Raw genomic sequence first — 27,922 nt, 5'->3', positions numbered from 1 at the left:
AGAATTATATAATAATAATAATAGTTTTGTGAATACTGACACTGCAGTACAAACTGTGAACATGCAGTGACATGCCGGATGTGATACATGCACGGGCCAAGGTCAGAATCAGTTCTGAAGTGGATCCAGAGGAGGTCACTGTTGTGTGTGTGTGAGCTCACTGAGCTGCCTGTGTCATTTCAGGGCATTTTCTCTCACCAGTATTAACTGTGAGCATCGGTTGACCTCAGACTAACCTTTGTGTATCCAGATGAAAGTCTGTTTACCGTGTGTGATGAAGAGCGCGCATGTATGCACCCCCACCCCCGCTGCATTGGGCACAACAGCTTCCACTTGAGAAAGCACTGCAGCAGCTCCACACCTCACCTCACACGCACATGCATTGAGAAGACAGGGGAGAGAGAAAGAGAGGTGGGCGGGGTAACAGAAGAGGGGAGGGTTGGGGGAGACAAACGCTCCCCCTTTGATACTTTAATATTCAATTAGCTCTAAGCGGAGGGGCAGACAGGCACAGGCTCAGGAGAAACTTGACGGCCACAAGATGCAGTTCATTCATTTTTACAGCAGCAGGCATGCTCCGTGCAGCTACCAGCACTCCTCCTGCTGTCTGGACGGAGAGTTGTTTCACTTTCCTCGGCCTGCTTCGGAACTTTTCACCGCTTTAACACTATGGACCTGCCATGGACGGACACCGGCGCTCCGGTACGGCATGCAAATACGTACTCTGACGTCGGCGATCATGTGGCTTTTGGCGTAGATCCTCCTTGTGATCGCCAATTTTTTCTTTCCTGTCGCCTGTTGTCTGCTCGGTTGTTGGACCGCCGTGAGAGTGTTTAAAAGGGAGACTCGGCTTATTTTGGTCGGTTAGCGGCGGCGTTGGGATCGTACCGCACTAACCTGAGCATCGCGCCAAAACGGTGGGCAGGTAAGAAATGGAGAAACTGTTCCTCCGTGTTTCAAACGCTTCGCAGCGGCTGCCTCCTGGAAAAAAAAGTCCCCCCCAAGTTAAAACTGCATGTAGTTGTTTGTTTGTTTGTGCCTCTCTCTCCTGTCTTGCTCTGCCCTTTTTTTCCTCCCCTCTTTTTCTTGCGTGGCTCCCAAAAACACCCACACGCCTCTGGATAAATATTTTAACTTGTCTCGCCGCATGAACTTTGCCTGCCCCTGCCGTTTACACCTGCGTGCTGAGACAATGTGTCCGCCAAGTTGTTAATTGGACGTTTTCGCCCCGGTGTTTAAGTTTCACTTTGATACGCCGCGAACCGCGGTGGCTGAAGGCAGAGAGGAGAAACATCGTGTCTACTTTTCCTCCTCCCCGTGTCGACATAACCAGCAAAACATGGCCGTCCTCTGCCGACATGTTGTTACGTCGATGGCGAGAGGGGGAACATTTGGGGAGAGTGTTTTTCTGCGCCCCTCTGTCACATCTCCGGCTGGCCGGTGGTAGCCCTGCACCGCCGCCGGTGTAGCCGCTGTCGTGCAGCCGTGCTGAGGTTAGAGTGCAACTTTTGGAGTCCGACGTTGTTTATAGACTTTGATTTGTGCGACTCTGTGATGTAGGCGTAACGTTACCCCTGGTGATGCCTCCTCCCCTCCGAGACCACGGCTCTTACTGCATGCATGCAGACAGACAGCGCTGTAGCACAGTGAGCTCACTTATATTCTGTCATTGCAGCAGGCCTGCAAGTGTTTGCGAAAAGTCAGGCGTGGTTCGTTTTATTCAGAATATCAAGTTTGGTTATAAACCAGGAGCACGCTGTAGGCAGAGAGAGAGAGAGTGAGAGTGAGTGTGTGTGTGTGTGCCGCACTCCTCCGGAGTCAGCACACTCAAGTCCTAACCAGGGGGAACGTGTCCTCAGTGCACCCAGTAAGATATTTTGGAGGGGTAATGTTGTCACAGTTATTTTATGCTTTATGTTGGCCTGCATTGCCGAACACAGCGTTTGTGAAGCCACTGAGAAGAGATATGAACATAAACATGATGTGCCTCAAAACATGACACGACATAATTGTGAGCACAGACAGTTCAATACTTAAAGTGCTGTAGCTGCTGTCCAAACACAGCAGTGTATATCACCTCCTACCCTCTTTTCTAGTTTCTTCTGTCATTATGTAATATAACAATATATGACATATACTCTGCGGTGTAGCATAGGTTTATTGTTATGAAACCAGGTTGTAAAGTTTATCCAAAGTCATTGTAAACTCTCTAACTTTACAACACGTAGGGTGTCATATGTCCCCATCAGGCCAGAGGACATTCTGTTTAAGTCTTATGTACTGGTATGAGAGTGATACAGAGTAGTGGCAGATAACCAAAGTGTAGGCACTGGGCGAGGAAAGGTTAGATACTACTACCATACATCTGATGTTTACTGACCTGTAATTGTGTTCTACACAATGGTTTGATTTGAGGTTGTAATTAACAACACACATAACAATTGGTGATGATGATAATGATAATAATGAATAAGCAAAGAGAAAATAAGACCTGACATTTCCTGTTAATATTGACTCTATCAGCGTGGAGGTTCAGACTAAAATAGGATTTTATATCTAACTCACTGTAGTCTTGGTTGTGATAAAACAGCCGAGACACAGATTTACTATGCAATAATTCAGTGCACCTGTTGACCAGTGAACAGTCTCAGACCTCTGACAGGTCTACACACTCAGTCCCTGCAGGTGGGCCAATTAATTGAAAAGCATTTAGTGCCTGTTATGGATGCTGCTGACTGTACATCTGATGAAATATCTTGTTCATTAGACGATGTTCCCTCAACACGGGGTTGACCTATTATGTTGAATTTCTAAACATTCTCTGATCAACAGTCCCACCCTCGCCGTAAAAGATGCAAGTGATTTTGATCACAGTGCAGTTAACCCTCCTGTCATACCCGTTACTAGCAATTCCTCTGGGTATAAACTTGGCTTCGCTCACTGAGCCATGCACTCTTGCTCTTTCCATGTGAAGAGAAATTTGGCTCATGTTTTGTTCTTCACATGGTTTCCGCTTGTGATCTGCCAAATCAGAGATAATGTTATGTAATTTGGAATGACAACCGGCTCATTTTTATTGGGGGCTGAACAATCAAAGGGTTTCTGTTGATAAAAGTAAACCGTCACGTTTCAAATCACACACAGGCAGTCGCTTAGTGTTTTGTGTAGCCCAGCATTTTTGTAGACGTAGGGAACACAGCAAGAAGTACATGTTATTAATATATATGTAATTGTATGCAATTAACTCATCTAATAAAATAAGTTGTTCATTGCCCAAACAAACTGTGTGTTATCATGCCAGTGTAGTAGAAAGAAGTGATGACAATTAAAAATACATATCGTTGTGTAGTGTCAGGTAAATAGGACAGCATTACTGAACTGTCTTTACAGTTTGACAGATGCAAGTCTGTTTAAATATAATTTGGGTTTTTTTTGGGGGGGGTGTTATTGTTAGTATCGCTCAAGGGATTAGAGAAATTCACAGATGTCACCATCCTAGTTGTCCATAACATGAATGGTTGTTCCATCATCACTACACACAGCAATAGGCAGAGTGATGATGTCATGTGCAGCCTAAAATCATATGTTTTGTCTATAGTATCTATTATTTTTGAAAAAAAAATGCATTTAAAAAAGCATTTTTTAGTGTTGCCCTACTATGCAGTGTTTCTCAATGTACTGTGACCTCTTAGAATGTCACAGCCGAGACATCCAGCTGTGAGGTGATCCGCTCTATTTGTTCCTAGAGGCGTTTATTCGTTTACTGTAGTCAGATGGTGGAAAATGAACAAGACTCAGTCTGTCACATTCATTTAAATAGAAAATCACAGAGCCTCAAGAATCGGTGTCAAATTATTACCCGAGAACTGTATGAAAACACAAAGATCTCTCTGTTTACACAGATTTATTTAGATAGCTTGTACACTAGCGGCTCCAAAGCCAAAGATGTGTTTTAGAATTATAATGTCAAATTTAATGGACTGTATTTTCCAAACATCAAACTTCAGGTGACAGCAAAAGCAGTTTTAAGTATCCAAGACTATTATATACGATTTGACAAAGAAGAGAGTGCAGGGGAGTCAAATATCGTTTATATAAATGATGTGTGAGATCTGATTGTTGACAGTTGTCTTACTGCCAGATGTTGCATGTGTCAATCATGCTAGCAAGAGCTATTGAACTTGTCCGACGCAGTCTCTGACTGCTAACTGGATCTAATCTGGGGCAGAAGATTGACAGTAGAACACATTTACTGAGAAGTGATGTTTGTTTTTGATAAATGAAAGTGAGCAGGTGGCAGGTAGTATATGTGATGTTTGTGCTGCTAATGTTATAGCTGTTCCGTGTTTGAGCCAGAATGGTTTGAGAGGAGGGCGAAGGGGCCCATTAGTGGGCCCAAAATTGGGAAAACTGTACACCTAGTGGGTGCTACAAAATAATTTTGCAATTATACAAACATGATATTAGCCATATCAGGTGTATAATTGGTAAACTCATTTTGTTTTGTATTACACTGAAGAAATGAGAAATATTTAAGAAATTGCAAAATTGCATGAATGAAAACCAGGGTATTTTCATTGCGGCTTAACTGTGCCTCTTCAGGGATAACTAAAATTGCCAGTTCTAATTATTCAAAAGTGACATTATATTGCGTGGTGACTGCTAAGTGATTTTCAACATCTGGCAATAATGACACAATACTGTCATTTCAAAGCTGATGAGTATAAGAAATCATCTAAATTGATTGACAGTTCTCAGTCTCCTCTTTAGCTGCTGAGCTAAAGTTACGTTAGCGAATGCTACATTTCTACAGACTGATAGAGCCGCTGTTCAGCTCCGACTATCCTGAGATCCTTCTTTAAAGTGATTTGAAATATTAATGCGATGTATGGCGGGCAAATTTCAATTATTACACACCGTCTGCAAGCATTAACCATGCAGCGCTCACCAACAGCTATAGAGCTCGAAAGTGACCAGCAGCTAGCACTGGATTGATTGTGAACCAACAGACTCATCACTCTGTTCTTGTCAACAGCAAAAATAAGTGCAGGCCCACAGGCTTGTAATGCAGGTTTACTAGATAACAGCCAAGGGCTTATTTTGTAGTTTGGTCAACTCACATGATAAATGTTCATACAGCTTATAAAATCAGAAAAAAAAAAAAATCAGAATCATGCTTACAGCATTTATTCAGGCCTTGATTTTTTTTTTAATGGGGATAATTGGGCACAGGGAGGATGTAGTAATAGGCTGAAGGGATATTTTATGTTTTAAAGGGGTCATTGACACAGTGGCGCACTCTTGGTCATACCCTGTTGATAACAGGCTTGTGGTCGATTGTATCGGATTATATTACAGTTTACCATTAACCTCAGTTCCCTTTTTTTTTTGCTTTCTCTATTTGTTTAGGCTTTGCTGACAGAAATACTGTAACCAGCATGTAAGATAAAAGCCTCAGTTTATTGGTCCTGTATTTGTGTGTTTGTTTTGTGCTCACACCAGTTTGCTCCATGATATATGGCTTTTATTTTTAGAGCCATGCTAGTTGACCCCAAGGTGGGTTTCAGCACGTGTTCGTTTTTCACATTCGTCTGAAACGTCCAGCAATTCCTGACTGCAAATCACACTTCCACGTCCAGTCCCGAGCTGTACAGTGTGTATAATGGTTGTCCATTCTCTTGGTGAAACACTGGAATGAGTCATCACGGGTTGGAGGACGGAGGTTGTTGTCATCACGGCCTGTCGTGCTCAGCTTGACTCTGTGATGACGACATCACCAAACATGTACGCTGTGCTTTGTTCCAGCGTTTTCTGTTCAGGTCCTCTTCTCCGCTGTGCCTCCGCCGGCTTCTCAGACGTGTTGTTAGGTGACTAAGGCAACCACAGAGATGAGCTCATCACCTGTAGGTGGGGCTGAGAGGGAGAGCGTGATGGAGGGAAGGAGACAATTAGAAAGGCAGAGCGGAGGAGTTACATAGGGACAGACGGAGAGGGAGCATGAAATCAACACTGTAGTAGAGAGTACGTGTGATGTCTGAGAGAGCCAGAGTGACACAGAGGAAGAGACAATTGAGTGACAAGTGAGGGAGACAGAAGTGAGAAAGTGGTAAGTCCATGTGGACTAAAGTCCCCACATGCATCATAAGCTGTAAAAACAATTTTTCATGTTGGCGTCATGTCAGTTTTTGGTGTAAAAGGCTGCAGTTTGCGAGCTCAGGATCTAGTTGGATTCCTGGAAATCTACCACCACAACTCTAGTGGAAACCAAAGCAGCCACATTTCCAGGTAAAGAGCACAAAAGGTCACATCGTTCTCACGCATGATTGCTTTATGTGTCTACTACGGCAATCCCTGTGTGTGATAATGGACTTGATATGATGTCCCCCATTTCACACACTAGAAATTTTAATTGAAAAAAATCACAGATAGACATAAAGACTTGAAGTTACGTCTGTGGTTGGAAATCCAAGTGAACCAAAGGTGTCACGGTAACCGTGAGACAGCCAGAGAGTGACAGAGAGAAAGAAACAAGACACTAGAGACAGAATGTCTAAGCAGTGTGAATGAGAAACAAGAGACGGCCTTGCCGTGAGACAAGTTTGTGTATGTGTGTGGCAGAAAGAGCAGGTACACCAGACTCCATCGTTAGCATCTGTCACCAGTCATCCCATAAGCTGTATATTTTGTTAAAGACTTCACTGCTTCATTGCTGCATTGATTATTATTTAAGTCTACAAGTGCATAGCAATTCATACAGCACTGTGCTTCTGCATGTGTAAGCATCGGCTACCCGGCGTACATCATCCAGCAGTCAGAGGGTTTATTTCTAGCTGCAGTCTATTAGAACTAAAAACTACTTCTGCAGTTGACACATCAAATCTTACGGTGAGATTCTGAATGCAACAACCACAACATGCAGCTGTGAGAAAAGTTAGCTTGATAACCATGTACACAGTCGGTGTCTGTCATGTAGGTCATTCATGTCTGCATGTGTGCAGAGTCTCTCCCCTTCTCACATCCCTGTGTGTCCTCCAAAATTTTAAGTTTGGTGGGGGGGAAAGAGGGGAAATGGAGAGAGAGAGCTTGCTAAAAGGCCTTCTGCACTGCACCACGTCAGCCAGTGGCAGCGCTCAGACACGCCCCTCTTGTCAGTCTGAGACCAATGGGGACAGACCAGAGACAATTCACAAGCCACACCCACTGCAGAAGGCAGAGATTGACAGGTGGGAAATCTGGCCGCACAGGAGCACCGAATGCTTGCTGAGACTCTATCAAACACAAAATAAAGAACTCCAAAATCCCCGGGCGTTTTTTTTTTTTTTTTTTTTTTTTGGATTCAACAAGACAGTTAAGATTTAGGTCTTTCTCTCCTCAGGCATGCACACACATGTGAGGGGACAGACTGCATACAAGAATATAAATATTTCTCCTAAAAATTACACTGCATTACAGTATAATGTGATTTCATTTGTAGTGGTTAAAATGTGTTAACCGTTAAACTGAAGTTTTGCAGAACCCCTCCAATGTCCCTTGTCATTGTTGACCTAATTTGCAGGCTGCTGGCTGGGTGCAAGACGACCCTTGCCCTACTCCAGTTGAGTCCCACTACGCAATTACTGTAACTAAAAACACATTTTCGTCTGCCCAAACAAAAAAAAAATTTACAAGATCATTTTTAGCAGCGGTTTAAGCTCTTTAATAGTTGACATTGTGTAGTACAAGGTTTCAGTGGGAGAGTAATGCACTGTTATCAGTGCAGCTGGCTATCTGTGTCCAAGGCCATGAGGGAGAGTGAAAGAGAGGAGCACAGAGCTGAACAGGCAGCTGTAACAGAGTGCATATAGGACAGCAAAACCAACTGAAGAAGGTTTTATTATCATAAAAGCCACAGAAAAAAATGTTCAAGAGCAGTAGTTTGCTCCGCCACACTTCTCTTTAATGAAGCTCTGCCCCGCAACCCATCTGCTTTCCATTGCCTCTGGAATCAAGTGAATGCTCACTGACGTGTTGGCCTTTGTCACTGGGGGTCACTTTGTGTGAGTATGGAGGGGTTGCAGCAACAGACTGAACGGTGACAGCCTTAGATGTTCCCTCACAATGTGACATATTAGGCTACGCTGCTCACTGTTCAGTGATTGTGAAGTTTCGGAAATATTTAAAAAGACATTCAAGTGGTGTCCTTGTCAGACACCGTGTTTCTTACCTCTGAATATGTCACTCAGACCTGCTAATGATGTGGAGGATTTGTCAGCATGTGCAGACTCGGGTGTTCGGCGTAAACCTGACTGTCGTGCAGAAGAAGTAAAGTTGAGCTGGATTTTTTTAAGTATCCCCGCTGTCATGACACTGATTGACCTCCCCTGTGTTTCTGCTCCTGGATGCAAGCACACACTCACAAACGCTCTCTGTTGGTTACAGTGTTACCATAGTAACACAACCATCAGCCGCATCAGAGTGGGTGACACTTGGATATTTTTATAGCTTGCCCTTTGTGTGCATGACGGTGCGCCTCTGTGTGTGTGTGTTGAGTAAGGAGACAGGTCTGGCAATGTGACACTATTGTGCGTTCAGAGTTACGTGAACCACACTAAACGGAAGACTGGATCCTCGACCTAATGCAGCGTGGCCTGCTTGACAGTATTTCCATCATACTGTATATAGGCCACTGTGTGTCTTACAGTGTGTGCAGATTGAATAAGGGTACAGCAGTGATGGTCAGACTAGTTTTCCAGGACCTCCATGTGAAAGTCTGCCAACTTGTCGCAAGAGCTGATAGGTGTGTGATATTACAACTTTAGAATAATGAAAAAAAAATTACTGTAGACAAAAACTGCTGATCTCAAAAAAGGTGAGATAGTGCTATTTACACAATTCACAGCAACTAAAATTTGTAGATGGGACCAAACTTGTCCTAAAGTTAATAGTAAAGTTTGTACTAAATGTGTTTTGTCTCTCTCATACATGTATCATTATCAGTCTATATGTCAGTAAGTAACAAGAAATCTTAGTTCAGAAGCACCAAAGATGCTTGAGGTAGTTTGTTTCCATTAGTTTTACCACCATACACACCAAGAGTATTCAAGTGGGAAGAAGTCACACTTAGACACAATGATCCAAATTTAAAAGGGTAGTTTGACATTTTGGGAAATATTCTGATGTGCTTTGATTGCCACTCTCATATCTGCATGGGGATTTTATAGCTGGAACCAGCAACCTGTAAGTTTAGTTTGGCATAAAGGCTGGAAACTGGGAAACAGTTAGCATGGCTCTGTCCAGACGTAACAAAATCAGCCCATCTGCACCTCTGAAGTTCACAAATCAGCATGTTATAATTCACTTATTTAAATGTAAAAACAGCAAAGTGTATGAAAGACAGTCCACTGTTTTATGTGGGGTTATGTGGAGGGAAGACATGAGGAACTTTTTAGGTTTCGATTTTGTAGATTGCACAAACAAGGGATAACATGTTACTTAGTGAGCTTCAGATGTGATGGGATCTAAAATTTGCTCGCTGTTTCCCCGTTTCCAGTGTTTATGCTACACTAACAAGCTGCTGGCTTCAGCTGCGTATTTACCATGCTGTCATGAGAGTGGTATCAGTCTAACACTCAGCAAGAAACCAAGTAAGTACATTTTCCAAAAGGTTGAACTGTTCCTTTAAAGGATCCTCGTTTGAAATGTTTGTTCATGGTATGTCTTTATGTTTAAAAAAAAAACATTCAGTAGACTGTTACGATCATTTTCACTACTGAATCCATGTTTAGTCTTCATTCAACCTAGCGAAAGTAGTGCTGCTCTGTTGCTATGCAGAACATACCAAGCACGCAAACACAGTGCAGCACTTTGCTCTAGAGGAGCCTCGTGATGAGATTTAAATTAAGTCTGCGACCGTCCGAAATTCTGCCTCTTCCACCCCTGCTGGGACATGTTGTATTAATGGTAGTGGTTCCTCTCCTCACCTCCACACAATTTAGGCACACACATTGTCCTCCTCACTGCAGTGGCTGACTTATGGAACAAGCATTCAGGAGGGGAAACACACCCCAAAGAGAGAAACACACCCCATACAGCAATGCCAACAGAGCAGTGCGTGCACTACCTCTGTGCAATATGCTTTTGTGAAATAAAATGTGTGATGGAGGTTCAAAGTTGTACTTAATGTGACACCAAAGTCATGTCGCTGCTACAGCCTGTGTCGCTGCAGCTCGTGGTTTCTATGCCTCTTTTCTTCTGCCGCTGCTTTGCTTGTTATTCTCGAGCCCTGTGTAACTGGCTGGTTTGTACTTCATGCATGGCTTCAAGTGCAGGAGCCGCAGAGGTTGCCATTCATATGCCTTTGTGTTTGTGATGACTGCATGCCTGAAAACTCTGGCACTCGGCTGGCTGTGTCTCTACAGTGCATTCATTTCTCCAGCCTTCTTCTTTCTTCCGCTGCAACAATGAGCCCTACCAGAATCTGCCAGCTCTTGAGCTTGATCATTGTTCAGGCTGTCCAGGAGAGAGCTATGGCACAGGACATATTGTTTCACATTTCACACAGCGCGTAGCCTCGCAAGAGACTCGAGTGCACCTGATCAGTCTGTCTGCATTGTGTAATTTTACATTTACTTTACTTACTGGTATCTTACTAAAAATAGAGCTACAAAGTTGTTTCCCAATACTTTCCTTCTTGAACACATCAGTCATTTGCAGGTTAAGCTAAGAACATATGTATTGCCAAGTTGTCATGTGGGTAATTTAGTTTAAGTAGATGTTGTTTAATAAAAGATATCTGCAACAGAAAACCATTTGTCATTGTTTTTCCAAAAAATTCCCGTTTTTGAGAGCAGTGTCTGAGCCGCATTTTCCCCCTACTACTTTGATTACGTTAATGATAGCCAGAAATAGGATCTGAGAGGAGTGTGCTGCTGTGACTCATCTGTTCAGTGTCATTCTCTTCTCACTGCTGTTCGGATAGTTATCCTTCCTATAGCACCACCATGTTTCTGCTGTATTAGATCATCTGTCTGTCTTCGTACCTTAGACAGGCTTAGTGGCACTGAGGGTTTGTATTGATTTTACCTGTGCTCTCTCCAGTACGTATGCCAGTGTGTAGCCTAAACCGATTACAGCCAGGCCTGATAAATGTATTTGCTGCCTGGCAGCAGTAGAGGTAACTCCTTCAGGAAAGATGGCTCCACTAATGTAATGCACCCATCAGACAGACAGCCATACAACAGGCAAGTACAGACAGACGGGCAGGCAAGGGGCTGCCAGGCTGAGTATTCATACAAGTTTAATGAGGATCCAGACAGTACACAGTTTGTGGCTCCGGCACAGAGCTCACACTGCACACAGAAGCTAACAGGCCGACTTGGTTAGACACATTAACTAACAAGTGGGAGGCCGACTGTTTGACCCAGGTTACTAAAGCAAGCCAAGTTTGAGTCCACAAGTCATTAACGTTGCTGGTATTAAAAATAAAGTACATTTATTTATTTAGCATCTTTCAAGACCAGACGTGATTAAGTGCTTCACAGTGAAGAATGAAAAGTGAAAGTTGCCATGTGGAAAGCTCAGACAAAAGTCTGAAACATTAGTCTGGGCACATTTCTGTCTGTGAGATGTTTACAGGCAAACAATCGAACAGCTCACAGAAAAAAAAAAAATTCTTCCCTCAAGGACAAGTGATAACTTTTAATCTGTTAGACTGGAGCTTATTAGTAAGGCTGTTATAAAGGTATTATACAAGTTATTTTCATAAAGTTTGAGTGACTGGTGAATGCGGTGATACATTGCTGTGTTTATTAATCACACACTGTACCAGTTCTCTTTTCCATGATGGCATTCATTGCTCCCAAGTAGCCAGCCAAGGCAGCAGGAGAGCAGCCCCTCCCTCCTCCACTGAAAATGATAGAGAGAGAGAGGAGGAGGCTGTTGGTGCCAGTGTATCCTCAGTGTTCAGCACTCTTTACTCAGGCTTTTCTCTTTGTTTGAGACAGTCAGCGCACATGAGTTTAACTCTACTGCAACAACTTAAACTGCAGAGCTGTTTGTGTTTATGTTGTGTACGATAATGTTCATTCTGAGTCAGCCTGGGATCAAAATCTGCCATGTAGTGAGCACTTTTCCTATAAATGACTCAATAGGCAGTTAGTTAATATGCAGACGAATGTCTGATGTCATCCAGCAACTTAAAGCTGGTTTTCGTGGAGCCAGCAGCAGCTTTTATGGGCAATGCCAACATTATTTAAGTTCTGTAGCACTTGTGTTTACAGCCTACTAATATGGATGTTGCATAAACAGAATCGCTTATCCTTCCTCCCTCTACTTGTGTGGGTTCAGCGCATACAGTAGGAGGTAAAAGTCCAGCTACAGCTCGGTTGTGTACGTAGTCAGATCCTCATTCAGCCACCGTCACCCATCAGCACATCCGAAAAGTGTTCAGGCTGTGTCAGCAGTGAGGCGGCAGAAGTTCAGCAGGTCATATGAAGTGGCACGACAGATGCATCTCCAATTCCTCCTCATCGGATCTTTGCTACATGGCTGGATTTTTGACAAAGGCAGACTTTGAGGGACAGAGAAATATAATGAGTGAAAGAATCAGTATAGACGCTGCAGTGTTAAAATCACACGTCCTCTTAGAAGGTCTTAATCTATACAGCACCGTAAAACAGGGTCAGTAGGATAATCAGGCAGCTTGTAACCGCATCTTTAACCAGAGAAATCTTTTTTTTTTTCCACCACACCACTCTGCCTGGATTTTCCAGGCCTAGATTTTCCAGGCTTTCAACACAGCTCAGCTATTTCTGCAAGATTTCTATTTTTCTGAGTATTTCTGTTTTACCTTTTTCCCTCCGTCTTTAAATCCACCAAATACAGTCCCTCATATGCAGTCGGGTCACCCCTGTAGATACAGCCTCTGTCAGTGACACGGATGTAGCAGCCACTTGACTACAGCTCTACGTCCACGGTTGCTATAGCGACACCATGGTAATGAGTCTGCATTCTAATGATGCCTCAGTGGGTTGTTTGAGGAGTTGAGATATCTCGGGACAATGAGTCGACCAGCGAATGACGGCTTTCAGAGCCTTGAAGGGTATAGCGCCATGTGACGAGTGCGTTGCTGTTGGAGAGGACCATGTGAAGTATGTGACACTTTTACGTGATTACAAAGTGAAGTCCTGACGCGCTGAACTGACAGAAGCCTCCAATGTGGTATTCCTCATGTAATTACTGTTGCCCCAGCCTGTGTAACAATCTTAAATGTGATCCCAGTGTTAAATGTGGTCTTTGTTTGGTGGGGTTAAACGTAGTATTTTTTTCTGTCAGTATTTACTCATAAGCATCACATATTTAAGTAGTGTGGTTATACATGAGATCTTAAGAGGACTTTCCCTCGTCCTCTGTGCTGACTTGGTTTTATGGAACCTCATTATGTCCTGAATGAAGAGCACCGCTGCTGCATCGACTCATTTGATTTTTACTCATGTGAATATGAGTATGAGGCTTCAGTGTGAGGCCTCCGGAATATCAATAGACTTTTTCAGTCAGATAAGCTTCTCTCTCTCTCTCTCTCTCTCTCTCTCTCTCTCTCTCTCTCTCTCTCTCTCTCCTTCATTACAATATTACCCCGGGAAAGTTTCCTCTGCTGACTGTCCCTCAGCTTTTCTTTCTTTTTTTTTTTTTTTTTTTTTAACTGCTTTTTCTCGATGGAGGTGTCATTTCCACACAACCCGAGTGAAGCTGCTCTTAGCTTTTTAAGATATGCATCTGAAGCTGCTTTGTCTCTGGTTTCTCACTCTATTCACACTCCGCACCATAATCTGATTAATGATTAGTGAATATTTCTCAGGAGAACTTGTCACACTGACTTGTCGCCACAAACCCGTCAACTGCATATATTTGCATATCAGCTACATTGTCAAATCACTGTCATCAAACTGTGATGACAGAAGTTTTTACTCTACATAAATAGACATCAAAGTAGTCCTTTTCAATCAAGTTCATGAATCATCAAGTTCGTGTTCGTTTTTTCAGCTGGAGTGGAGCTGCAAAAAAAAACAGCTGCCACCTGAACTCTCCTTGTCACAGCCAAGTAAAACTGACAAACTGTAATTACAACGTGTGGGTGCTGGAAGTGGGTAAAGTCCATATGGTGTCAAAGATTGTTGCTCATGTTGTTGCCCTGATCGTGCATCTGCTCGTCATTCATGTATTGGAAAAATTGAAATGACTTGTTTATGTTGAGCTGATATAAATGTTATGTTATTTATTACAGCAACCTCACTACTGATCAGGGAATAATTAGGTCTTATTTTACCCTAAATGATATGAATAGTAGTTTTTTCATCACCACCTGAGATGGAAGAAACTGTTAAACCATTAAAACTGACATTACTATCGATGCTGAGGGCACTGCAGGACATCTTCCAGTGATGGCGTTGGTTCACATGTGGGTGAAATCACAAAACACAGAGAGCCATTGAACAGAGGCTGTAACCAATGATCATCTACATAATCAATTAGCATTCAGTCTGCAAAGTGTCAGAAAATAGTTAAAAGTGCCCATCAGAGAGCCCAAGGTGGTAAATTCTTGTTGCTAGTTTTGGCTGAACACCACTCCAAAGCCCGTAGATATTCAGTTTACTGTTATAAAGCACTACACACGTACAGTGTTGCCTTCGAGACCTTTTTGCTCCAGGATTCGTCTACATTGGGTTAGCTTATGGACTTAATACGGTGCAGGGATGCGTGCGCTCTGCTTTTCTCCTCACCTTTTCACAGAACATTGTGCAGACTTCTTTAGCACCGGTGCTCTGCTCATCCTTCAGTTTACCACCTGTAGACCGTCTGCTGCACTCCACTGTTTGCCTCCTCTGACCTTTTTCATTTTGAGCCATTTTTGCCCACAGGCTGGCTGTTAACTCTACCTCTTTTGGGTGGTGGCTCGCTGCAGATCCACATGGGACACTGCAGAGCTTAAATAACCCAACCCATGTTGCATTACTTAAAATGCTCAGACCAGCCTGTTTAGTGAGTCATGTAGTACCTGTTCAACAGCACTTGAAAAGGGTTTATGTGTTCTCTACTTTTGTCACTTGCATTGAGTGACCGTTTCAATTTCGTCCCTTCCCTCACTGGTTTCACTGATTAAATATATTTAAGTCATAAACAGCAGGAGTTAAAGAAATGAATCATAAGGGTAAAACAGTAAATTTTAAACAAAAAAGTAGAGAATGACTTTCTAATGTTTATAATAGTAAGTTCTCCTCCCCTTCTTTCTCTCTCCCAGGTATCATCCTGTCATGCAGTTCCAGGAGGTCTGCGAGCACTGGAGCTGACACTGTCAGCGAGCCCAGCCTACACTACACCACAGCAGTTCTGTCCCTACCAGACCTTCACCTTCCACTGCCCTCCTCTCTATCCAGCCACTAATCTTACCCCAAGGGAAGACTTTTGACCTTGGCTGCTCAACTACATCCCACAAATTGTCCTGTGCTTGCTGCCTGTATCTGTCCTCGTATAAGCCAGTCCTCCTGGCTGTACTTCCACATCTTAGAAATAGTCTTTTCTCAGTAGTTCCACATCCTGCATCCTGGGCATCTCAGCAATAGTCCCCTTTACAACATCCCTGGCCAATCACAAGCAACAGCTAAGGGCAGCTGTCCACCAGGACAAATCCAGGATCTGCCATCATCATGTCCAGTCGACGGAAGGCTTCCACTCCCTGTATGATCCGACCAGAGCAGACCATGGTGGAGCTGGATGACGAGGCAGAGGAATCACACAACATGGAGGTATGCTCTCAGTATATCTGGCAACAGCATCTGCCTTTTCTTTAATAGGCTGTGTTCATAAGATTATTAATAAGATTGCATGCTTGGGTTTGTGGATATTTTGTGTTTTTATGGTTTGAATTTTATGTGTTTCATCGTACAAATACACACTCTTGTCATTTTAAATAGAGTCATATTAAAACAGTTGCTATCTTCTGATTTTAAATCTGAAAGCTGACTTTTCTCTCTACCAGACAACAGAGAACCATACTGAGGAGGGACCAATGGAGGCAGATCTCTCAGCTGAAGCAGAGCCACCCATGGACCTAGATCTAATGGGAAAGACCTCAGACCCCCCGACAGCTCCAGACAAACCTGCGACGGAGCCACCGGACCTTTCTAAGCCTCAGCGTAGGCAGCAGGGGGGCTACGAGTGCAAATACTGCCCCTTCTCCACACAGAACCTCAACACTTTCAAAGAACACGTAGACGCCAACCACCCTAATGTCATCCTCAACCCCCTGTATCTGTGCGCCGTCTGCAACTTCAACACAAAGAAGTTCGACACCCTGACAGAACACAACGAGAGGTGTCACCCAGGGGAGAGCAACTTTAAATTCAAACGTATAAAAATGAACAATCAGACAATCTTAGAACAGACAATAGAGGGGTGCAGTAACAATGCAGTCATTTACAACACTTCCAGCGCCATTTCTGGCAAAGGGGACGAACTAGGCGCTCTGCCGCTCAGCAAACCCACCACAGTCAAGATCGGAAAACCAAAAATAATGTCGTCAGATAATAAACGGACAGAGTCTCAGCTGAGTAAACTGACCCCCGATCTGGCCAAGAAACCAATCACAGCGGTCAACGTGAACGGGACGGTCATCATTCCTGAGTCCACTCTCCTTAAAACAGACGGCCTTTCTCACATCATGCCTTCCCTACAGAGGCCTCTAAACTATACACAGGTAAGACACACACATTCTTTTATGTACTGTTCCTGTACAGTTAAAGGAATAGTTTGTCGTTTTGAGAAATACACTTTCTTGCCAGGAGCTGGGTGAGAAAATAATAAGGCTCTCGTGTTCGTACACTAAATACAAAGTTACAGCCAGCAGGTGGTTAGGTTAGCTTAGCCTGAAACAGAAAGCCTGGTTCTGTCCACAGGTAAAAAAAAAAAAAAAAAAAACTCTACCAGCACTTCCAAAGCTCATTAAATAACACATTATATCATATTTGTTTAAAACTAGCTCAGCTAGAGCATCACCTGGTTAAAAAAAAACCTCTGAAGCTCATAAATTGACAAGATGTATCCACATCATTGCAATTCAATCTATTCTTTCCAAATTAAAAGATATATTGTGATCATTAGTGAACTTTACAGGATGGCTGTTTCCTCCTGCTCCAGTCTGTATGCAAACTGAACCGACTCTTCTCCACCATCGAGCCACATATTTAATGCACAGAGTGGTAGAGTATTGTAGTATTGATCTTCTCATCTAACTCATGACAGAAAAGCAAATGAGCGTCTTTGTCAAAATGACAGATTATTCCTTTTAACCAGCTTTTAAAAGTGGAATAGTTGGCAAGCAATTAATTAATTAACATTTTACTGTTTTGTTGGTAATGCTCAATTTCATGGGTCTTTTATTTCCTGCTAATTTTCTAGGAAGTTTCCTTGGAAGAACAATGTAATTTAGTCGTAATTATAAGGGAAAAGGAGACGGTGTTCAATTGGTTCTCTTCAGTTAATTAATTCCAATTAATTCTAGTGTAAGTTGGAGTGTGCTAGTCAGTACACAGCATGTCAGCTGAACATGGAGGAGTGCAAAATGTGTCTACAGGCAAGCAATGTAACATATATGGAGATTCAAGTTTCAAATGATAGATGAATAATGAATGAACATCTACTTTGGTTTAAATTCCTATTTTCACTTTAATTGGTACCAAATCCTTACAAACTTCTTTTTAGGAAATTTCCAAGGAAATTACAGACCTGTATAGACAGGAATTATCTTCTTGTTTTTATATGTTTTTGATATCCACCATGCTAAACATTATACTCTTTGTGAACACAATAACTCAAGACAGGACTTACTGATTTCATAATGATTCTTGGGGAGAAAAAAAAGCCATAGGTGTTTTTTTTTTTTTTTCCTCAGGTGCCGAAGATCGCAGTGCCCCTCAACACTACCAAATACAACCCTTCGCTGGACGACAACCTGACGCTCATCTCTTCCTTCAACAAGTTCCCCTACCCAACACAGGCTGAGCTCTCCTGGCTCACTGCAGCCTCAAAACATCCAGAGGAGCAAATCAAAGTCTGGTTCACCACACAGAGGCTCAAGCAGGGCATTAGCTGGTCACCTGAGGAGGTAGGAATTACAGTAATAATAATATTTCAGGCCCTCTGTTTTCAGTTCTCTTCCCCTGAATGTAGTTTAGTGTAGTTTCCTGCATCTTTTTCATCACCCAGAGGCTCAAACACTGCATCTGTTTATTTATCCCAGGAGTAAAGATAATAATGATGATATAAACTGTATTTATCAACTTGTATCAACTTGTTATTTTCATTTTATGTCAAAGTACTAAAATAAATTATTCTGGACTACAATATCACTCTACAGCAAATTATCTCAAGGCACAAGTATCCTAATTGTCTATTTAGACAACAACAACCACTGATCAGAATAAGGACTTCTGATTCCTGACACGTTTAAATTGTATTTCATTTTTTAAAAATTACAAAAACAAACGACTAGCAGTCTTACAAACCTGTAAAAACAATAATAAATGAAGATTATGGTGTAATTTTTTTTTTTAATTAAATCATATAGTTGAAAAATGATAACCGCCCAAGAAGAGGCACAAACTAATTTTGGTGATAGTGTAATTTTATCCAAACTTTTGCAGGTCGACAGTCATACACACAGATAAGAGAGATAAGTGTTAGACGTGCAAGTATAACAAGACCTTTCCTTCTGTGACAGGTGGAAGAAGCCAGGAAGAAAATGTTCAACGGTACAATCTCCTCTGTGCCTCAAACCTTCACCGTGGTAGCTCCTCAGCTCAACTCCCACCCATCCACCAACATGTCGTCCGCCACCGCAGCCTCCAAAGCCATTCAGCCAGCAGCCTCTGTCCTGCAGTCCCTCCCCTGTCAGCTGCTGGGACAGAGCAGCCTGGTGCTGACTCCTGTCGCCAACGGTTCCACTGTCACTTGTGCACCGCTGGCGCTCACCGTGGCTAACCAGGTAGAAGACACTGGGCAGATATGTAACTCATACAGACACACTAACACAATAACCGTCATGTTATGTCAGTATGATTTGCAACAGTCCATCCTAAACTAAATGTTTCCTCCATGATGACCACAGGTTGCGCAGTCACTCAAACGACCCCTGGCCTCTCCTGTGATCGCCACAGAGAGTAAACGTCCCTCCATCATTCAAACTATCTCGGCACCCTTGGCCACATCTAAGCTGGCATCACCCAAAGTGCTGAGTTTTACAGTCGACCCCAATAAAACAGCCGAGCAGCTATCAGTACTGAGGTCCAGCTACACACAGTGTCCTTTCCCTGAGGAAGATGAGGTAAGAATAAGTGAGTGAAATGGCATTTTTTTTGTGTGATGCCTTAGAAGTTAAACATAGAGAGATTTTTGAGGCTGCTTTTATTTTTTTAAATTTATTTATTTATTTATTTATTTTTGGAAACAAAAGACTGAAAAAAACCTGAGCTTATTGTTCCATCGTATGTTGCATCTTGTCGTGTGATAGATCTACAGGCTGATAGAGACCACAGGGCTGTCCAGAGGAGAGATAAAGAAGTGGTTCAGTGAACAGAGGCTCCTTAATCTCAAAGGTACATGGTGCGATCAGTGCCACACATCTAAAATGATGAAACACCCTGAATGTGATTAATCATGCATCTTTCTGTGGCTTTGCAATAAGCTAATTCCGGTTGTCAGGGGTAATTTTTGATGACTAATCCATTACAGACATTTTTAAGCTCTGTGTGCTGTGTCATGTTAACATTTCAATTACCTTCATCATTTAAAAAAAATTAATCAGCATATCTTAGCATTTAAAGTTTCCCCCTCTGTGTTTCACTCTTTAAGGGGTTCCTCCACCACCAGTGCTGGTGAAGGCAGAGGTGACACCAGCACCTAAAGATGGTGCTGTAAAAAAAGCAGTTCCCAATCAGTTTCCCCTGCTGGAGAGGGTGAAGGGAAAGACATCGGAGCAGCTGAAGGCACTGGAGGAGAGTTTCCAGAGAAGCGGCTCTCCAACTGAGGCAGAGCTAGGTACAGCCCATACATCAATCCCCCGACTTTTTTCTTTGGTCTGAATACTTATGTCAATGTGATATTTAAGTTCTTCCTTTTTTAATAAATTTGCCAAAAATTCTCAGATGTTGTTTTGGCTTTGTCATTATGGAGTATTGAGTCTAGATTTGTGAGGCACAAAGTAAATTCAAACGATTTTAGCATAATTTAGCTGCAACATAATGAAATGTGAAAAACTTTTTACTTTCTGGATGCACTGTATTTGCCTTTGCCTACAAAAACACATTCCAGCCCTCCTGCAGGAGCTAATGAGGCACAGAATCAGCTTCACAGATATATTTTTAGGATCATTTTATGTTGTATGTGAAGTTCCCTGAGAAAATTGATGACAGAACTTTTAAACTACTTATTAAAAACTTTGGCACTGAAGTGGGATAAATTGGGTGAGATTCAGTCGGTCAAATAAGCAGTCGGTTGTGTTCTTGCCAAGTTCACTATCCTCACTTTGCAACTTGGATGTTAAAATTACTTTAAGAATTTCAGTAGTGTTTTCTTCTTTTTAATACGAGTTCACAGCATGTGACTTAATTTTCTTTCACCCTAAAGGAGCTGTAGGCCCGTCTCTGGTGAGCGCCTGCATGACAGGAATGGCAGAAATGTTTTTAATGAACCCATTTTTAAGTCCCCTGGAGAGAGACTAAATTCCCAGGTTTCCAAAAAACATTCCACTTGGAAGTAACACAGCTCATCTGATCCACTGAACTCTCTTCTGCTGCAGACCAGCTGGCCCAGGAGACCAGGCTGTCTAAGACAGAGGTGGACTGCTGGTTTTCAGAGCGCAGGGCACTGAGGGACAACATGGAGAAGACTTTACTGACCATGGCCTCAAAAAACACAGAGGACAGAGCAGACCGTCCCGGAGCGTTGCTGAACGGGTCTTCTCATCGAGAGCAGGAAGGGAAACCTCTCCGCTCTTCCCCTCACCCGCCTGTCCTCTCCTCGTCCTCCTCCTCCTCCTCCCCTCCTGTGCTCGCAGCCTCCTCCCCTCATCCACCAACCCTCTCCTCCTCTGCATCTCCTCCCATCCTCACTTCGTCCTCCTCCTCTTCTCCCCATCCTCCCATCCTGTCGGCCTCCACAAGCCCGGCTCCCATCACCAGCCGCTCCCTCACCCTGCTCAGAGAGGTAAGAAGAGATGACAAAAGCATGTCAACATCAGCTCTGTCAAAATATGCCACAAGTCAGGACTCAAGCTGTAATAATATAAAGATGAAAACTGTTTTAATTGCAGGAGGGCTGATGGTGCTATCAGCAGATTAATGAGATGTGACTTTAAAGAGATTAGTTGATAAGATGGCAACTTTTTAATACAATCTGAAGTGAGGTGTTGTGTAAAATTAAATGATTCATCTTGAGGTGGCACTGTACTTGTACTTGAGGAGAAGCAGCGTGATTGACACTACATGATGAAACTGGCTGATACCTGAATGTTAAAAGTGAGATAAGACGCTTGGTGACTTCAAGGTCAGAGCTGATGAAGGAAAGATAAGATGTTAGAGGAGTGTTGTGTCTACAAAACAGCAGGATCCCATAGGATTAGAAAGCCTTTAAATGGAACATACATTCATGAAGTGTCTCTTGAACAGCAACAGGACTTTTTTCATGCCCAGTAACACATTGTGCAATAGAGACTGTCATTTAATGGTGACCCATATATTTCAGCTATTGACGAAAAAAGGTCCATCAGCCATGTATTAAGCCTGTCAACAGTACCCAATGTATTTATAGCATCACCTAACTGTAAGCCTACACATTACATAAAGGTAAATGTGTAGGATTTAAAAATAATTCTCAGCAGAGACGCTCTGTAGCTCCTGTGAGCGGCTTCTCTGTTTTACTGCTGGAGAGAATTTCAAGGAACAGCACTGACACACTGCATCAAAGCAGATACAGGTAAAATGGGCAACTGTTCATACCCGTTGTAAGGATACAGTGTTTCTGTCAATAAAATTCTATCTCTGTCATAAATCACTGTTAAACAAGACTAAGAGTCTTCAAGGTAAAAGCTTCTGTTCAGCACTCAGCATGTTAACATTAGCAGGTATAATGTTGACCATATTCATCGCCTTAGTTTTGCATAGTCAGTTATTAAATCCTTAAGTAAAATTAGCAATACAGCAGTATAAAAATATTCTACTACAAGTAAATGTCCTGCAGTGAAAATGTAACTTAAATGGCATTTTCATGTATGTTAATATTATTAGCTAAATGTACTTGAAGTACGTAAAAGTATTCATAATTCAGAAGAACCACCCCTGAATGCTTTAGTGTTATATATTACTGGATTATTATTACCATTGTTGTTACTATTAGCTTTTGACTGTGATGTTTGGTTGAGGTAAAGCTAATTTGAACCTTTCTATACACTGTTGGGTAGTTTACTGTGATATGTATGCCTTTCTTTTTGCACTGGGACAGCACCTCAATTTCGTATGATTGTGCAATGACAATAAAGCTTTATCTTATCTTCTTATCTTATCTTTACATTCCACTACTGAGTTTGATAACATGCTAAAATTTGCTAATTATTAATTATCTTAACCATGATCCCCGGAAAAAAGGATTTGCTGACATGTGCCCTTTGTGGAAAAGCAAGTCATAAACAATCTTTTCCATTCTTAAGTTGCTGACGTTTGAATTTAGAAACCTGAGGCTGTTTGTTACTTAGGCCCAATAAAGTATTTTATTTCTGGTATGTAGCAGTGAATTAATGTGAATTACGTGCTTGATGACATCTCCACAGATGTTCTGTCGGACCCAGTGGCCGTCTCCTGAGGAGTACAGTCAGCTGGAGGTCCAAACAAGCCTGGGACGCACCGACATTGTCCGCTGGTTCAAAGACCACCGCTCGGCATTGAAGAACGGTGAAACTCTGGATTGGATGGAAGGTTTCCAAAACCAAAACCTTGCTGAGCAGCAGAAAGCAAGCCAGGAACAGAACAGCCAGAGTTCTGAGAAAAAACAGAGTGTTTCCTTGGAAGTCAAGGCTGTGAAGGGTGAGTTTTAGTGGAGAGCACAGAGTAGTGTTTCTTTTTTCCTCTTAATATCCTTTTTGCAAAGTTTGTTATACTCTTGTTTGACTTTGTGCTTTCTCTGTTTTCGTGCTCATCGTGATCATACAACCGCTGGTGCAGTGGAGGAGACTGGAGAGAACACAGCAGCTACAGAGCACTCCAAGCTGTCAGAGCAAGACAAAGTCCAGTGGTTGACTGACAGACTAGCCCACAGTGTGTCGGACCTGAGCCGGACCAGACCGGACCAGACTAGCTCTAGCCCTGCTGACAAAGGGAGGTGGGTGGAGAGACAAAGAACAGATTTTTGTCTTACATTTATTTTCTGGTGTGAGATTCATCTTATACAGACCAAAATAAAAACCCATCTCACTGCCACTATTATTTTTAAAGGAATATCTGAGTGGTTATTTTAAGACTTTTTCATGGAAACAGTCTAAAAATACAGGGCCATAGGGGCATAGCAAGTTCTTGGATTACTCCCACCATTTGAGGTTGGTGCTTGTTGCCTAAACTAGATTTTCATGCGAGGTTTATGGCATCTTTCATTTTAAGTGCAAAAAAAAAATCTTTCTATGATTTTGTTTCCTGTTCCTAGGAGGAATCTGTTTGTGTTTGAACTTTGTGTCCGTTTTCTTGCCAGGTGGGTGAAGGTGACTGTGGCAGTGGGGGAGGAGACGGAAGGAGGAGTGGAAAGACAGAGGCTGGCAACAGACTCTGATGTTATGACCTTGGAGCAACCAGGGAGGGTCACTGGTTGATGGCAGGTGAAACTGGTGAAGTAGCCCTTTTAGTTTTAACTGCAATGTAGCTGAATTAATTGCACTGCAAGAACTGAATGTGGAGAAATTGAGACGAGCACCAGATTGGGGGGACTGCAGTATAGATGACTGCCCCTTTAAATGAAGGATTTTATTACATCTGTACCAGTCATGAAAGGGTTAAGTGAGGGTGAAACCAAGAAGACTTTGTTTTACATGGCTGCTGCTTTATGTGCAAGATTTTTCCCTGCTTTTCACTCAATGCATGCTGGGATATCCTCCAGCCCCCTGTGACCCCTGACCCCTGACCCCTGACCCCTGACTGAGTAAGTGGCCATACGGAATGAACTGATGGACAGATGCTGGAGTTGGAGATAGATTTTGAAAGCTTCACTGTGTGACTTGGCTGAAGTAAATAGATCAATAAATGGTGAACTGTTCCTTTAAGATGCCACAGCTGCAGCCTCCAGCTACCCAGGAAGTTATTAGTGTGTAATTACCTCTGACTGGTCCTTCAGAAAGATGGCATGCTGGGATGGCAGGATGATATTTGGGCCACGCCATCATTAGCATTGTACATGTCGAGAAGCACACACACACACACACACACACACACACACACACACACACACACACACAGTTAGTGTCACCGGAAGGCAGAATGGTGGTAATTTTCTAGCTCTTTTTGTGAAAAATTTCCACTTTTGTAGCCAATAAGGTTTTGCTTTCACCTCATGTGCATATCAACATCACTTTGGCAGGTGGTGTTTTCTAAATTTCTCAGTGGCTGTTGCAACAAAGCAAGTACTTTAAATTACAATCTGGGAACAGTATTAACTAGAATGGCAGTCTACTGAGTGCATACCTTACATCTCTGTCTAGCTCTTATAACAGAAAAATAAAAGGAAAAAGGCAGTAGTCTGATAGCATCAATCATTTATTTATTTAATTTGTGTAAAAACATATTAACCACAACTTAATGTGTAATGGATTCAGCATCTTCTTCCACCAGATCCGGATCACTATCTGAATCTGCTCCAAATTGTCATCATAGATCTGAACACTGTAAATATGTCTAATTTTTACACACTAAGATTTACACATTATTTCCAGGGAAACTGATGCAAAATGTCAAAAAATCCTCACAATGCTGAGGAAATTCCTGGATCTGCACCAAAGTTGGTTCTTCCCTGGCCCATAATTGGTCCAGTACTTAATCCTGCTGACAAATAAATACACAAACCAACAAACAGACATGGGTGAAGACATTACCTCCTTCACAGAGATTACAAAAAATAATGAAATGCATTTCCTTTGAACACAGGAAGGAGAACAGTCATTTTAATAAGTGTTAATTTCTGTCCCCGTTTCCCTCCGTCTGATGTCTCATTATGTTCTAGGTAGAGTAAAATCATTGACCCTGAGTCACCGACCACCGTGCAACGACTCAACACGACCAAATGTGGAACCAGTCTGCCTGTGATGTTATCACAAAGCGCCGGGGACTTTGGAGTTCCACTGTTAAAGCACTGATGTGAGGTGCAGATGCTGACATTAAGAGGAGTGCCAAAGCTGGACTTGATGCATTGTTCTTACTACTACTACACTTTTTTTTTTCTTTTTCTTTTTTTTTTTTTTAAACAGAAGCACCCTTGTAAATATTTTTCTGTATTACAAAAGAAGTTTGTACAGTTTTACTGGGAGGGCGAGTTTTGTTACATTTTAAAAAAAAAAAAAAGTCTGACTGGTGCCCCAAATCCTGTAATGTTTTTTTTTTGTTGTTGTTCTAAGATCAAAGTGTATAATAGTCTGTTTTTTTCGCTGAAAATCAGTCCTATTTTTTTGAAAATCATACTTGCGCACTACTCGTTATGAGCAGTCTTCGATGGCACTTGCATATATCCCTGCTGTAGTGGTAGATATTCTCATGATAGGCCACTTCATCTCAAACTGTAACTTTTCCTTTCTCTCCTGCAGCGTCACCTTGACTCACCCTTGTAGTGTAACGCTGGTGAAGGTGGAAATCACTCAGAAGTGCCAGAGGGGCAGTTAGGAGGAATAACAGTGTTTTGTGCAATCTGAACACAGCTACAGTCTCATTGCTGAGAGGCCAGAGAACGAACACAAACAGCCGCACAGGCAGACCAAGACTAAGAGCATTAGGGAAAATGAATGAATGCACTGTACGTCCTAACTTATTGTATCTTCTCTAGTCAGCTGGATCATAATGTTCCTCTTCTGAAACAGAAATGATTATTCACACAGAGAGTGGAGTGTCTGCCCGATCGCACCATGCTGCCTTTTCAGCCCTCTCGTCTGACATTTCCCGTCTGCCTCAGAACTGGGTCGAGTACAGGCTTGTGATGATGATTTCAACTTATCGGATCTTTGTTTTAAAAAAGTTAAAATATTCTTGACAGAACTCGCCAAGAAAAACAAGTGTTTTACGCATGATAAAATAGTCAAGGCTCCTTTATTTGAACCATTTCAGAAACCCATTTTGTCTTGGCTCTGATCTGTAAACACGCCTCTTGTCTTCTCTCTAGGCTTTCTGGCTTTGGGTAGGTCCATCTATTCCAAGCAGGACTGGGTTCAGTTGATTCCTGTTCAGCCAGCTGACGGCAACCAGAATGGGAGCTCATGAATCTGTGTTAGAGATAAATGATCAAAACTGTGCTTTTATTTGGAATTGTCAGCAAATATCACAGCAGTCAAAGCTGTCATCAACTGTTTGCATGTGCTTCAATAATTTTCATTTAAAAATCACCATTTTCAGAAATGGTTTAAAGGGATTTCTGTGATTTATGGGTCACATTGCAAGTCCTTGCAATATTTGTGCAAGTGAGAAAAGTTAAGTTCGGTTGTCATTAATAACCCTGGTTTGAACAGCAGGTGTATGGCTGTTTGTTGGCTGAATGTCTGTTGCTGCTGCTGCTGCTGCTGCTGCTGCTGCTGCTGCTGCTTTTAGGTTCACAAGTATCTGGGATACTGTACATTTGGTTGGCTAGTACGGAATACCGCTTGCATTTTCATTTTCTACTTTAAGTCTGCTGTAACTCAATAAACACACAACTGACTGTAAAAACCCCCTCTCGGTCTTCCAGTGTTAAATGGTTTGCATCAAAATTATAAACACAAACCAGGGTTTGGAGCTACAGGAAGACTAAGACTGCTGGCTTACTTCAGGACAAAATTATTTTGCACAAAACAAGTGGAAACAGATGTAACAAAGGCCCAGTGAAGAGTTAAGTATACAGCCAGCCTTAAAATACTGAAACACCATTTCTAAATGGTACTCTGGCTTGTCATGTAACCACTGGGTTTGGCTGAAGTTGACAGGGTGTTTTTGCATCTTTGAAGTGAAGCATTTCTTAGAGCCCATTATTTAATCAAATACGCTTAAGCAGCTCCAATTTTTCCATCTCGCAGTTTGTCAATGACTTAATTTCAACCATGGGAAATGTGTTTGTGCAACACAAAACACTGTAGGTGTTTGAGGTCATTGTGCACCTTTTAGTCTGTTATTTGCAGATTAAGTGGCAGTGGAACAAATATTAAACAAAAACCTTCCTAACATCAACCCACTGGTTACAGAAGTTATTGTAGGTCGCATATCCAATACTAACTTTGTTTTGAGGCATAAATATTGTCTTATGACAAATAAAAGTGTAAGGTTCAAAAATTAGTCCTAAGTAATTACCATGAATCTTGATCCATTTTAAGGCAATGTTCCTTGAAAGAGGTCCAGGTAGTTTTTTTTTTAGTTTGGATTTGATGTGAGTTAAGAGTTAATTTTAGTGACACAACTTCCAGTTGTCTTATTATCTCAGACTTTTATGTGCACGTTCGCATGCAATTAAAAAATTCAGCCAAAACTGAGAATAAGACATTTGCACACAAAAAACCCCTATGAAGTGCCAACAAACTGGAGACTAAAGCTATGTATTCTAAACAAACCTGAAAAAATAATCAGCACATAGTTTGATAATTAATTATTGTTCAAGCTGACTTCCAGACTTCTAAATTGTTCTGATTTGCAGC

General features: G+C 42.2%; 1 protein-coding gene across 3 annotated transcripts; it reads left to right on the top strand.

Annotated features, from left to right (window-relative positions):
- The first annotated feature begins 526 nt into the window (after nt 1-526).
- zhx2a (zinc fingers and homeoboxes 2a) lies at nt 527-26,966 on the top strand. 3 transcript variants are annotated; one of them, XM_041044083.1, is made up of 13 exons: nt 527-925; nt 15,275-15,779; nt 16,013-16,729; nt 17,924-18,136; nt 18,752-19,015; nt 19,139-19,354; nt 19,541-19,625; nt 19,882-20,067; nt 20,828-21,234; nt 22,853-23,105; nt 23,244-23,400; nt 23,764-23,887; nt 25,282-26,966. In XM_041044083.1, the coding sequence occupies exons 2-12, from the start codon at nt 15,681-15,683 to the stop codon at nt 23,879-23,881; spliced, it is 2,715 nt and encodes a 904-aa protein (XP_040900017.1). In that variant the 5' UTR covers nt 527-925; nt 15,275-15,680; the 3' UTR covers nt 23,882-23,887; nt 25,282-26,966. The 3 variants fall into 3 exon arrangements, with proteins under 3 accessions (XP_040900017.1, XP_040900018.1, XP_040900019.1); XM_041044084.1 differs by having other exon boundaries at nt 23,764-23,896; XM_041044085.1 differs by lacking the exon at nt 527-925 and adding an exon at nt 9,559-9,623.
- Nucleotides 26,967-27,922: the final 956 nt, after the last annotated feature.

This window comes from Toxotes jaculatrix, chromosome 8 (assembly GCF_017976425.1).
Source record: "Toxotes jaculatrix isolate fToxJac2 chromosome 8, fToxJac2.pri, whole genome shotgun sequence".
Taxonomy (NCBI): domain Eukaryota; kingdom Metazoa; phylum Chordata; class Actinopteri; family Toxotidae; genus Toxotes; species Toxotes jaculatrix.
This window is presented reverse-complemented; position numbering and strand designations above follow the sequence as displayed.

Bases quoted from the DNA above. Each gene is read 5' to 3' on its own strand.
- zhx2a (XM_041044083.1), top strand. From the start codon at position 15,681: ATGTCCAGTCGACGGAAGGCTTCCACTCCCTGTATGATCCGACCAGAG. The intron at 19,355-19,540 runs GTAAGAATAAGT...GTCGTGTGATAG, and splicing joins CTTTCCCTGAGGAAGATGAG to ATCTACAGGCTGATAGAGAC. The intron at 21,235-22,852 runs GTAAGAAGAGAT...ACATCTCCACAG, and splicing joins CCCTCACCCTGCTCAGAGAG to ATGTTCTGTCGGACCCAGTG.